Source organism: Microtus oregoni, unplaced genomic scaffold (genome assembly GCF_018167655.1).
Source record: "Microtus oregoni isolate MIOR12 unplaced genomic scaffold, Mior012 000030F_ref0000283, whole genome shotgun sequence".
In the NCBI taxonomy this organism is placed as follows: Eukaryota; Metazoa; Chordata; class Mammalia; order Rodentia; family Cricetidae; genus Microtus; species Microtus oregoni.
The window spans coordinates 28,862,501-28,876,536 of NW_024543089.1; the positions used below are offsets into that span (position 1 = coordinate 28,862,501).

Consider the following 14,036-nt stretch of genomic DNA (forward strand, 5'->3'; position numbering starts at 1 on the left):
GAGATAATTATCTTAATCAAATTAGTCAGCCTCAGAAAGACAGATATAGCATGTTGCCTCTTATTTGTGGATTCCAGATTTGCATGTGCATATATACATATGTGTGTGTATAAATTCACATATGCATACATGACTTGAAAGTAGAAGTTAAACTGTCTAGGGAGAGTAAAAGGTGGTAATGAGAGGGTATGGGGCAAATAAGAAAGGTAGGGATCATGTGAGTAATATTCTCAAAGTACATTAGATACATTAATATGCACTTGACCTCATGAAACCCAATACCATGTACAATAAATACGTATCAATTAAAATATCATAATTAGTGAAAAATGAAAGTTTAAGTTTATAATATACAAAAGCACTAATGATGTAAGAAATAAATATTTTATCTCTTATGCAGTTTTAGATTTTTTTAAGACTTTTCCATCCACACAAATCTACTATAAGTAGCATTTGCTATGAGTCCCCACTTGGCCCTGCAAGCTTCCACACACCCTGTATGTTCACTGCCCCCAAGCAGCCATCCTAAGGCTGGGCTAGGTTCTACTGATGCTCCCACAGACTTCTCTTTTAGATGATACTTGTCATACTCGCAAGTATTTGTCCCCTTTGCTAGATTACACACTTCTGAATCACAGATATATATCATGCTGTGTCACCTTTTATATTAGAATTACAAAGAGGACACTTTAAGTGATTATATAAGTGATATATAATAGATAAGTGATATCTGTTTGGGTGAAAAATATCAAATATCCATTAGGAATATACTTTTGTGCATCTAGTTTCAGGCTGCTTTTGAAGTTAGAGTTTTTAGATGTGTGAGCAACTTTACATGAGTCTCTTCTTTTCTGTGATTAGGTGTCTTAGCTATAAAATGATAAGAACTGTAGCTCCTCTATAGGTCTGATTCAAAGACAAAAATAACTAGCGCACATCACTGGTACTAGAATTTTGGAAATGGGACTCAAGAGCTCTCGATAATTAGCTGGATGCTCTTCTGCCATCACCATTGTTGTACTGCCATTGCTGTTGTTCTACAAGATGGATTCCGTTCAGGTTAGACAACTGTCTTCTGCCAGGATTTAAAAATATAGTTCATAAGATGATGTGTTAAAGAACAGAGAAAACTTAAAAGACCAAGAGGTCAGCAAGAAGGAGAATTATGGGATTCCTATCCTCCGATTGCCCCAGAGACAGCTATGTAGGAACTGACACTCTGCTGGACACATAAAGGCAAAATTTCCAGAGAGCAATACCACCCTCTTTTCTCTTAGAGAAAAAGCATCAACACTGAGGGAGTTCACTCCCTGGTAGATGTCAAGTGGTCTGTCTGAGTTTTTATTGTTAACCATTTCCATGGGTTGTCTAGAAGAGTCTTGGGAAAATATAGGTCTCTTGAGGGGTAAGAGGAAGATCACAGTCAAACAATGAATATAATAAAGTTCTTTCTTAAGGAAGAGTAAGTACCCTGTCACCTGAATGGTCTAAGAAAACAATAAGATTTGGGGTAGTGTCAGCTGATGACATTTTTGTAAATTACTCTTGCATTCTTCAGGACTTCAGATGCTATCATGCTTCCCCAGAGTCTATTTGAAATAGCTAGATATTCCAAATTTTATAAAAGTATGTTCCTCTATCAAGACAAATCAAAGGTGTTTCAATAATTTCTGTTTATATCATCAGCATTTACTAATACGTCTGACACTAAATGAAAAGAATGAAAAATCCAGAGGTGTAATTCCTGCATTTGTGTATACATAGCCTGAGAAAAAGCAATAGAAAAAGAAATAAAATAAAAGTAATAGATGCAATAGTAGAGGTATGCATAAGACTCAGAAACATAACTGGGCAGTAGTGCTGTATGCCTTTAATCCCAGCACTTGGGAGGCAGAGGTAGGTGGATCTCTGTGAGTCTGAAGCCAGCCTGTTCTACAAAGTTAGCTCCAGGATAGCTAGAGCTGTTACACAGAGAAACCCTATGTCAGAAAAATCAAAACAAATAAACAAACAAGAAATTCAGAAATATTCAGAAATAATGACTCAGTTAATTAAACATTACATTTTATAGACTACAAAGTATTTTTTTAATTAACTGAGAATACTAAGTTTAGGGCCCAGATAAAAACACTGAAGTCAGATTAACATGTGTAACAACAAAGGGTAACATGGTAAGCGGTATTAATGTTTTCTTCATGATATAAAATTTAACAGGAATAACAGAGAAGACATCTGGAAGTCAAGAGGATTAAATACAGGTCCTAATTCTGCCACATAATGACATGTGAATCTAGGCAAGTCTCCCTGCCTCTCTTTTTATGATGTTAAAAAGTAGTGATAATAGTAACCACCATCCTGGGTAATTTTAGGCAGTAAACAAAAAAGTATAAGGACCAAGCACATAGAAAGTGTTCAATAAAGGCAACCTTTTCCTCCCAATATGACCTCACTTGTCAATGTCTTATTTCATGCATTTATCCTCACATAACTGTGGCAAATTGGCTCTCATGCTCCCAGGGAACAACCTCAAAATTGTTCTCTAAATCATTCTGTCCTATTCTTATAATTACTTCCAGAAACCATTCACAGTAGTTTTGATTGATTTCAAGCATTTTTATCCATTTGTATTTCACTAAAACATGCAACAAAGTGACTTTATCTCAAGACCATTTGGTACCAAAAGCAGTTGGAAAGGAAGGAAGGAAGGAGGGAAGGAGGGAAGGAGGGAAGGAAGGAAGGAAGGAAAGAAGGAAGGAAGGAGAGATGAGAAACAATAATATTCAATAATGTAGCATAAAAATGATAGTAAATATTAATATCCATAAAGATTAAAGTATTCTGGGACTGGGAGAAATATCCATGAGTAAAATGCCTGCTGCTCAAGCATGTGAACCTGAGTTTGGAGCCCCAGCATCATGTATAAAGTTGAGTATGACAAGAACATATCCATACCCCCAGCGCTGGGATGGAAGAGAAAAACTTGGATGGCAGGGACTCAGTAGCCAGCTAATCTGGCCAAGCTCGAAGATCAGTGAGAGACCCCGCCTCAAAATCATAAGGTAAGCAATGATAGAAGAAGATAGCTGAAGTCAATGCCTGGCTTCCTCATACCTGTACACAGGACATCAGATGCACACATGCGAAGTATTACGGACACAAAAATATCCTAAGAAATTCTTTGATACTGAAAGAGTTGAAAGTTAGCAATTACGAGGATCCTGAAGAGATATTAATGCTTCTGTTTTACAAATTGCATCTGACATATATTTAGAATATTTTAGGGGGGAAGGGAAGCCGGAGGGGAGGAGAGTGAGGACCTGTGAGCAGGAAGCGGGAGGAGAAGCGGAAGGGAAATCAGGATCAGGATGGAAAGGGCCTAAAGGGAAAAGAACTGGCCCAGGCAGAGACGGAGACGCGCGGGTTGTGGGGGAGGTTAGGGACAGCGAGCGCGGAGACCCTTTGGGATCCGTCGCGGAGGACGCGTGGCTCCCGGGAAGAAACCGCGCCGCAGTCGGTGGGGTGGAGGGGAGCGACCAAAGCGAGGTCCGGGACGAACTCCTGGCGAAGACCCGAAAAGGAGGCGGCCGGCTGAGACTCCTGAAAGAACAGTAACTACCCCTGAGCCTCATCACCATGCCCTCCGACCTGGCCAAGAAGAAGGCAGCCAAAAAGAAGGAAGCTGCCAAAGCTCGACAGCGGCCCAAAAAGGGACATGAAGAAAATGGAGACGCTGTCACAGAACCTCAGGTGACAGAGGAGAAAAATGAGGAGGCCAATGGCAGAGAGGCCACAGAAGTGGATTTGCTGACCAAGGAGCTAGAGGATTTTGAGATGAAGAAAGCTGCTGCTCGCGCTGTCACGGGCTTCCTGGCCTCTCACCCCAACAGTACTGACGTCCACATCATCAACCTCTCTCTCACCTTTCACAGTCAAGAGCTGCTCAGTGACACCAAGCTAGAACTAAACTCAGGCCGTCGTTATGGCCTCATTGGCTTAAATGGAATTGGAAAGTCCATGCTGCTCTCTGCTATTGGGAAGCGTGAAGTGCCCATCCCTGAGCACATAGACATCTACCATCTGACTCGCGAGATGCCTCCTAGCGAGAAAACACCCTTGCAGTGTGTGATGGAGGTGGACACAGAGCGGGCCATGCTGGAGAGGGAGGCTGAGCGCTTAGCTCACGAGGCTGCGGAGTGTGAGAAGCTCATGGAGCTCTATGAGCGGCTGGAAGAGCTGGACGCCGACAAAGCCGAGATGAGGGCCTCAAGGATCTTACGTGGATTGGGTTTCACACCTGCCATGCAGCGCAAGAAGCTGAAAGACTTCAGTGGTGGCTGGCGGATGCAAGTTGCTCTTGCCAGAGCCCTCTTTATTCGGCCCTTCATGCTGCTTCTGGATGAGCCTACCAACCACCTGGACCTGGATGCTTGTGTGTGGCTGGAAGAGGAACTTAAGACTTTCAAGCGCATCCTGGTCCTCGTGTCCCATTCCCAGGACTTTCTGAATGGGGTCTGTACCAATATCATCCACATGCACAACAAGAAACTGAAATATTACACGGGTAATTATGATCAGTATGTGAGGAGAACCAGATGAAGAGGTTTCACTGGGAACAGGACCAGATTGCACACATGAAGAACTACATTGCCAGGTTTGGCCATGGACGTGCCAAGCTGGCCCGGCAGGCTCAAAGCAAAGAGAAAACGCTACAGAAAATGATGGCATCGGGACTGACTGAAAGAGTTGTGAGTGACAAGACGCTGTCATTTTATTTCCCACCATGTGGTAAAATCCCACCACCTGTCATTATGGTGCAGAACGTGAGCTTCAAGTATACAAAAGACGGGCCTTGCATCTACAATAATCTAGAGTTTGGCATTGACCTTGACACACGAGTGGCTCTGGTAGGACCCAATGGTGCAGGGAAGTCCACTCTGTTGAAGCTGCTAACTGGAGAGCTTCTACCCACAGATGGAATGATCCGGAAGCATTCTCACGTCAAGATAGGACGTTACCATGAGCCCTTACAGGAGCAGCTGGACCTGGACCTTTCACCATTGGAGTATATGATGAAGTGCTACCCAGAGATCAAGGAGAAGGAGGAGATGAGGAAGATCATTGGGAGATATGGCCTCACTGGGAAACAGCAGGTGAGCCCAATCCGGAACCTGTCGGATGGGCAGAAGTGCCGAGTGTGTCTGGCCTGGCTGGCCTGGCAGAACCCTCACATGCTGTTTCTGGATGAGCCTACCAATCACCTGGACATCGAGACCATTGATGCACTGGCAGATGCCATCAATGAGTTTGAGGGTGGCATGATGCTAGTCAGCCACGACTTCAGACTCACCCAGCAGGTTGCACAGGACATTTGGGTCTGTGAGAAGCAATCACCAAGTGGCCTGGAGACATCCTGGCCTACAAGGAGCACCTCAAATCCAAGCTGGTAGATGAGGAGCCCCAGCTCACCAAGAGGACCCACAACGTGTGAGCCCTCAGCCAGGCTTGGGTCAGGAATGCCATCTGGAGACTGCCAGCTGACACCTGACCAGCCACTCAGGACAGGACCCTGGGGCTGCACTCCCGCATTGCTGCAATACTGCCCCAGCCTCTCCCCTCAGTCTGCCTTTGCTGCATCTTATCTCCAGCTGTCCGTTTCCCATCTTCCTTCCATTTGGATCTGTGTCTGGACTTGGCTGGCTGTTCCCTCCAGACCTTCACTGGCAACCTTGTCCTGAGAGATGCAGCCAGGGGTCCCTGGGTTACCCCAAGGGCGCAAGCCCGGGTCTGGCCCCGGAAGGATTCAAGAGCCTTGTTTTATGGGTTTTGGTGATGTTGGGGGTATACTGCCAGCCCATCACCCCCATTCCTTATTGCTTCTGGTTTTGAGCCCTGAGCCAGGGCTGAAGTCCTGGTCGATATTTTAATAATTATTTAACTGTAGATCTGTGTGTCATCTACAACGTGTCCAATAAAGAGGAAGCCACAGTCCCTCCTTAAAAAAAAAAGAATATTTTAGTCTGTCAAATGTGTCAATTTAAGAAGAAATTAAAATGAGACGTCAGTATTAAAAAAAAACTTCATAGAATACATGTAGATGGTCCTGCAATAGAACTCTTAACAAAGCAAGGTTAACATTGAGTTTTATATTTTGGTTCTTGTTAGGGGGTGGATTTGATTGATGTCTGTTTTAAATATGTTTGATCCTCAGCTTCCCTGCTTTAAAATTGGTTAAAAAAACTATTCCCCCATAGATGATGCAAAAATGAAGGTTCAAATGACTACCTTTGATCTGTTCTTCAAAAGCTAATCTATATGAATTCAGAATTGATTTTTTTCCATCTCAAGGAAATTCCTCATGGTAGGAGCTGGCAGATAATACTTTCAACAAGGAAATGGCCTATGTGAAATAGCCTTAGGTAGATTCTAACCACCAGGCAGTCATCCCCTTGTCATTCTTGATTCTTCCATGGATTCCTTTATCTAGAGCTGGACAGGAAGTGGGAGTTTAAAATAAACTGAGTGAACTAAAATTAATCCAGATCAAAATTTCAATCCCTCAGCACTGCTAGCTACACAGTGGCCACACACATCTAATCACTACCATGTCCTACAGAGAGAGCCACTCTCTCACCAGAGGACAACCTGTACGCACTCGGATGAATGCTCCTGTGTTTTTAGGCCTTGATTCTCACCTCTGTTAGCATTTCATACTATGAACTATCTTAGGGCTTATGGCAAAACTCTTTCACTGCCAGGTTAGTATCAGAATAAAGGAAAATCCAAAGTCAATGAGGAGATCCAAAATAAACAACAAAGAGAGAACAGTGGGCTTAAAAAACACACTGACTTTATTGTAAGTAATCATGTTACCTTTCTGATGTTGGCATCAGGGTTTCAGATAGTCCAGCAAATGTACACAGAAGCTGTTTTTTCAGACTGTGATGATGTAGCTTAACTATGTGTACACCAGCAGCGTATACTTACAGCACATTTTCTCCCCAGAAGGGGCAGCAGATGCTATTGAATTACGAGCACTTCCTGTTCAGAACTTAGATATTTAGCTTTGCTTGGGCCCTGCGTGGCATCTTAAGTATTTTTCATGCTTACTGGTATTCTGGTTTTCACTGCTTGCATATAAAGATGCTATTGCTTAACACACCTCTTGTCACCAAAGTAAGAGAGTGATCTGTGTATGTTTGCATTTAGGTTATTTTGTCCATTGAAGAAGGTTACAGACTTCCAGCTCCGATGGGCTGCCCACCGTCTCTGCATCAGCTCATGCTCCATTGCTGGCAGAAAGAAAGAAACCACAGGCCAAAATTTACTGACATCGTCGGCTTCCTTGACAAACTGATCCGCAATCCCAGTGCCCTTCACACGCTGGTGGAGGACATTCTTGTGTAAGATGCATAATTTTGGTCTTTCTTCCCCTGACAATCATAATTTCTTTTGGGCCACAGGCAAGAACAACAGGTAGAGGGAATGAGTTTGCCCTTGGTAACTATCTCATCACTGACCCTGTATAAACCTTATTTTATTTATCAGCTGAACAGATAATTCTAACATGGAAGAAAAATATGGATTTTTCACAAGAAAAAAAAATCCCCCTTCTTTTGTCTCTGCATCTAATCTGTCTGCATTACTTTATTTACATTTCTATTATGTGAATCTTTGATACTTATGTCTTTCTTTACTGATCCCTCTTTATTTTTATGAGTAGAATTTTTGTGCCTGAGTATGTCCACTCTAATTTTCTTTCCATTCCGTGTTCCATCCCTCTATTTGAAATGGCGAACAGACAGGGTAATTTGTGAATCACCAGAAGTAAGGATTTTCCCTGCTAGTCTGATCACACCTTGCTGTTTTTATTTTCCTCTCCCCAAATCAAAACAGGGTAGGCACTCATACACCATTCTGTAACCTTCAGTACAACCAAGAAAATTACTCACTTCTCTCTGAAGAACAATAAGGCAGAGAGGAATGGAAGCAAAAATAACCCTCATCTCCATCTGAAATATTACACTTAAAATATCATCACTGTCTCCTTTTAGCCTAGATTATAAATAGCCAAGGCATACCTTCCTGAATCACAAGATGGCCACGGGATACACAGACACATCACTGTGGGTCACAGGTTCTAGTCAGTATAGAGTTTTAGTAACAATAAGACTAGGCTCTTTAAGGGCTGTTTGAAGCAGACCTCTTTTTACAGCAGATCACGTAAAAGTTCACCTCTAAATCACTAATTGGCAGCCTCAGCAAAATGAAGCCAAGCATGAAATAGCTGGTGATTCAAGTACTGCTGCAGTCCGTCTCCTCTAAGCAGTGCAGCCTAGGAAGCTGTGAGCAAAACGCCCAGAAAAGAAGAACATGTTGGATTTTATTAGAAAGGCAATGGGCAGTCATTCAAGGATGTTTAAACAAGACAATGGCGTGATTACAGTTGCACTTCTGAAAGGCCCTTGGACTATGAATGGAAAACAAGACATACGATGGGAAACAGAGCCACGTGTGGCTTCAGAAATCCGAACTATAAAAGTTCAAGGCCAAAGTTATAAAATGAGAATAAAGATGAGATCAGGAGCAACACAAACAAACAGTATTAATGTGGCTTGGTCACTGAATAAATATGGAAGGAAGAAGAAAGAAGTGGATATTTGTCGTGTTTTTATTTTTAATTTTTTTGTACAAAAAGTAAACTTGCTAAGTAAAACAATAGTAAACTTGCTAATAGGAAAAAGTTTTGTAGCATGAATGAGATGATTTGGTGGCATTCTGAGTCACAGATTCCTGTGGGGTGGTCAAGTGGAAATTCCATAGGTGCATCACTTCTAGATTGAATCTGAAGTCGGAGATCTGGGTTACAGAGCTGAAGAGATGGCTCAGCAGTTAAGAGTGCATTCTATTCTTTAGTCAGTTTCCAATACCTACACAGGGTTGCTCAAAACTGCCTGTAGCTTGAGTTGCAGAATGTACGACCCACTTCTGACTCCGTGGGTTCCAACACCCATGCATGTATACCCACATGTAGACACTAGTGCAAAGCCTAATTACTTCTTCTCAAAGACCTAGGCGAGAGGTGAACATTTGAAACTGACCAGCACATAGATTATAACTGAAGGAATTAACATAGATGACCTATGAAGAAAATAAGAAATGCAAATAAACAGAGAAAAAGAAGGCTACTATCTAGAACATCAAGATTTAAGACATGATCCCAAGAAAACAATAACCAAAGGAGACTGAAAAAGAAGAGCCAGACTGGAAATGCAGGAAATAAAGGTGGATCTACAGCATAAAAAGCCAAATAAATGCAGGAAATAAAGGTGGATCTACAGCATAAAAAGCCAAATAAATGCAGGAAATAAAGGTGGATCTACAGCATAAAAAGCTAAAACAGAAAGTGTTTCAAGGAATATGATACCCAAGCCTTCACAAAGCTTCAGTAAACACAAAGAGGAGTGTTTAGCTGGATTTAGCAGGGAGGTACACAGGTTCAGGAGCAGCCTCAAAAGAATAATTTTTAATAACATTTATGAGGTAATAAAGAGGGACTACAAAGTCAAAATAAAGATCAATACATAACAATAACTTTGATTTCCAAATACCAGTCTCTTACAGGCAACATAAGTCGAGAAAATATTTGTTAATTTTTGTTTTAATATTTTTTTGAAAATAAAATGTTCATGTTTTCACTATTGAGAGAACATCCTAATGGAAACATACTACAAAATAAGTCTACCTTCATGGAAGAAGACATCACATCACACCCCTAAAGCCAACTCATTACTCATTACCCCTGGGCTTCTTGTAACCCAGGGCCAACAGACTCCCCAGTGGCTGTAGCAAAGCTATCTACCTGTGAAGTGACTCTAGTCATCATCTGTAATAGACAGACACAGCACTTTCTTAACTGCATTTTGACACTATAAATCATCTTATTTATAAAATATTCAAATCAGAAAATGACCAAAGAAATGGAAAAAGGATAGATAGGTCAAGGCAGATGCAGGGTGCTGATTGAGAGACCGAGATCCATGATGAAGTCTCTGTCACTCTCTAAGAGTCTTACCACACACAGGTCAGAAGTTGCATCCTTCATATAAAGTTGTCAGATTGGTTCAATTCCTAAAGCTAATCTCTCTGAAAGAAAGGGAAATTTTCGTGAGTGATTTTTCTCTCCTTGTTCATGACAGAGGCACCTGAACTTTTTGTTTTAATATATTTTTGTTTGAGAAACAAAATGAGCCGGAGTTCCCAGGGTATCATGCCTGAAACTAATCTTTATTCTTATTATTACAAGAGCCAGAATTGGATTTCCTTGTCCTCCCGTTTGCACCATATTCCCACTGTCATCCACACACTCTGTTTCTAATCTCAGAGAACTGAGACACTTTATTGTAATGAGATGGCCTGGTTGGTTTTGTGTTTATAAAACAACAACAGCCTCCACATGAGAAGCCCCTCCAGCTCCCAAGTTTTAAGACACTTGCCTGTCCCAGATAAATGTTGGATTAAGGAAACATGACCATCAATCTTTGTGATTGAATACCTCTAAAACATGCCAGCTGGGGAGATGGCATAAGAGTGCTTGCTCTTCAGACATGAGCATTAATCTGAGTTTGAATCCCCAACACACACATGAAAAAAAAAACTGAGCATGATTGTATGTGCCTGTATCCCCAGCATCAGAGATAGAGATAATAGAAGCTCAAGAGCTTGCTGGCCAGGCAGCTGGTCAAACCAAAACAGCAAACTTCCAATTCAGTGAGAAATCCTGTCTCAAGGCTTTATGGCAGAAAATAAAAAATTTGATGTCCTGCTCTAGCTTCTGACTGACCACATTTATGCAGCCCACACATTGATGCAGTGTGTGCGCTGTGTGTGTGCGTGTGTGTGCAGAAGAGGCTAAGTAGATAATGCACAGCCATTATTAGATTCTCCTTTACTCAAGCGTCCCCAACTCCAGGTTTCTCTCCTTTCTACACAAACACAGACATTGTTTTTTCATCAAAAATATACCCACAGTTTTTAGTTCACCCTTAATTGCCTTAAGAATTTACTTGAGAAACTTTTGCTGTTTGTCTTGGCAATGGTAATAAGTGGAGGGAAAATTAAGATAACTAAGGAGAATAAGGAAGGCTATGGAACCCACAGTTAATAGTTTGATGCCAGTAAATTAGAGATTTCATAAATCTCATTGGTAGCCTTTCCTTGCAAATACCTGAGTGTTTTCTACAGAAAAGATGTTGAGCCAAGGCTTTCAGGACTGGGAAGAGCAGTTCTTACTCTTGTCTTCTGCTGATATCCCTCTGCCTGATACTTCCCCATAGGCATATTCTCATTTCTGTAGAGCTCCCAATGGACTATTGTAAAAAATATGGACATATCTGAGATCACAGTGATTAATATAAGAATGTCATTAAATCCAGCTAACTGCTAACAGATTTTTAAAATTACCTTCTTGATGGAGGCATGCAACCTTCCATAAATGCAATATCAATGTACCCTCATTAATCACTTTATAATAATTTCCTCTCAAAGAGTTATTTGTAATTGTCCCATGGTATTTGAGATCAGAGTTATGTGCAGAAGAACATTTGAACCAATGCGTGACTGTCCTTCTGTTTCTTCCCTGTATTTGTTCTTGCTCCCACAACACTCAGGATCAACCTTGTAGTGCCCAATTAAAAGCAGGTATAATCTATAGAGTCTAGGGATTTGTCTGGCTATCTGAAGTTTAATAACACAAAGTGGTCTGATTACCATATGGTGTCCTTTCACTAAGCCCTACCTACCTTCCCCAACCTACCACATCTCCCTGCACATTTATTCTCCATCCTTTCCAGCGCTCCAGGCTCTGATGTCTGCTAAGTCTACTAGATTGCGGTCAGCTAGCTGCACTTTTTGGCAATGCTACAAAAATGCAATCAGGAAATAACACTCCTTGGGCTTAGTGTATATAGCTCAGTGGTAGAACCCTTGCTTGCTTACTATAAGCAAGTTCCTACTTTCAATGCTTAGTATTGCAAAAAGAAAAAAAAAAGAGGAAAGGAAAGAGTAGGTCGTGGGGAAAGAAAACTTCCAATTCTGTTCCAAACCCGCTGCAAATCACTGGCAAACAATTTTGTGCTTTTTAAACATCAATTCAGTGATGATATCTGGGGATATGCAGCAATTGCTCAGATAGATAGGCTGGTCTGGAATGGTCTATGAGCTCATTAGTCATGTTCTGCTCAAGCCAAAGCACATTGTAAATATTTTCACTATTCACTGGCCATAGTTAGGGATCTTGTAAATGAGTATTTCTTAGTAACTTTAACTACTATCTTTCTTAGTACATAAAATTGTATGGTTGAATTTTCAAGCACTTGCTTTCTAGTGAATGCGGAAAGTAGAAATACTGCCATGTCAACACTGTAATGTTTCTGCTTCAGAAAATGATGAGAAACCTAAGACCAAATAGCACTATTATCAATGGAATACACTCATCTTGTATTCCATTGATAATTTTCAACAATTTAATATACAATTTTCCATCCATTTTCAAAAGATTTTTCACAATGCTGACTAGGTTCTGTATTATCAACATCTACAAAATTGTTTATGTCTATAAACAAGCCATAGAAAATGTGTTTTGTTTTGATTTTGTTCATGACACTTTATTGATGTTTTATCATATAGAAATAGCTGCCTGGTCAAACCTGTGCATAAATTGTAAAATAATCAGCTTTGTGAAAGGAAGGAAAGAAGGAAGGAGGGAAGGAAGGAGGAAGGAAGGAAGGAAGGAAGGAAGGAAGGAAGGAAGGAAAGAAGGAAGGAAGGATATGAAGTATTGGTCAAAAAGTGGAAGTTCCTACACACCCATTAGAAAATTTAAACTGAATGAACCATTCTATGAACAGCTAGATAATTCCAATACTGCCTATTAATACTGATAGATACATATCCTGTGTTATAAACAATAGCAGCTAGGGCCACTTTTTGAGCTGTACTGTATGCTAATCATTGTGTCTACTGGGTACTTTCATTACTTCTTTCCTTAATTATCATGTTCCCATGGCTCAGAAAAGGAAAGGGGATGCAAGGCGGCTGCTTGTCAAAAAAAAAACACAAGAGAACAAAGTTCATCAGCTCCAGGGTCCATATTCACTTAGACTTTGCAGTATAGAACAGCAGAAAAATCTCCAGATCTTTCTCAGCCCGGCACTATTCTGAACATATGAGTATAAGAAGGTACATTTTTATTTTTATTTAATAGACTTCATAGATGAAGTTTATTAAAAGGCCTTTAAAATATTTTGGTGTAGCACAGCCTGTCGCTTTCCTTTTTTGCTGAGTAAATACAAAGACGTTGAGCGCATACCCCCCCCCAAAGATAAGCAGCAGATAAATAGTCATATACTCCTTAAACATCCTCCTGAAATGTACAGCCACTTAAAGAACATTGGCTGTGGACAGATATAACTACTACAATATAGAGAGATGAAGGAAATACAGCAAGATCATAGTTCCAGAATTACATCCTTGGGCGTTTCTGTAGATTGAATTTTCTGGTGCTGCACATACTTGCATTGCTTCTTTCTTCCTGCAGTAGCAGTCATTACACCACGACACTTTCTGCTCAGCTCAGATGCTGCGCTGCTGTCATTGTAAAGCACTGGGAATTGATCCCATGATGATATAATGACAGACACTCCCAATGCATTGTGGCTGCATGTGATGTGATGTTTGTTTTTACTCTGGATTATTTCCTCACAGAGACGCTTTCTTTGAGATCCAGTCTCTCTTTTGGGACCACATGCTGGGTTCTCAGAATTCAGAGAGATTATTTTAATTATAATTTCTGTATGTTTCACCAGTTATCAATCTTATTATGCATGTTAAATAATCTGAACAATTAAAAACAGAAGAATTAATAAAATCTGACAAAAATTAATGCCTACAACTTAACACAGTTAAGAATCATACTGAAAATATTATACCTTCATTACCCATAAGCATTAAGTAGAGGCAAGATACATGTTTCTAAGCAT

At 40.7% G+C, this 14,036-nt stretch overlaps 2 protein-coding genes across 2 annotated transcripts in view; both read left to right on the top strand.

Annotated features, from left to right (window-relative positions):
* Nucleotides 1–14,036, top strand: part of LOC121465269 (ephrin type-A receptor 6) — a 919,159-nt gene that overhangs the window by 891,086 nt on the left and 14,037 nt on the right. Inside the window, exon 16 of the mRNA XM_041678454.1 lies at nucleotides 7,207–7,400. Within this exon, the coding sequence (XP_041534388.1) occupies nucleotides 7,207–7,400 (194 nt within the window). The remainder of the gene's footprint in view (nucleotides 1–7,206; nucleotides 7,401–14,036) is intronic.
* LOC121465270 (ATP-binding cassette sub-family F member 2-like) lies at nucleotides 3,569–5,994 on the top strand. Its single transcript, XM_041678457.1, is given in 3 exon segments — nucleotides 3,569–4,576; nucleotides 4,579–5,385; nucleotides 5,388–5,994. Coding segments are annotated over 3 exon segments (1,851 nt in total). The 5' UTR covers nucleotides 3,569–3,633; the 3' UTR covers nucleotides 5,489–5,994.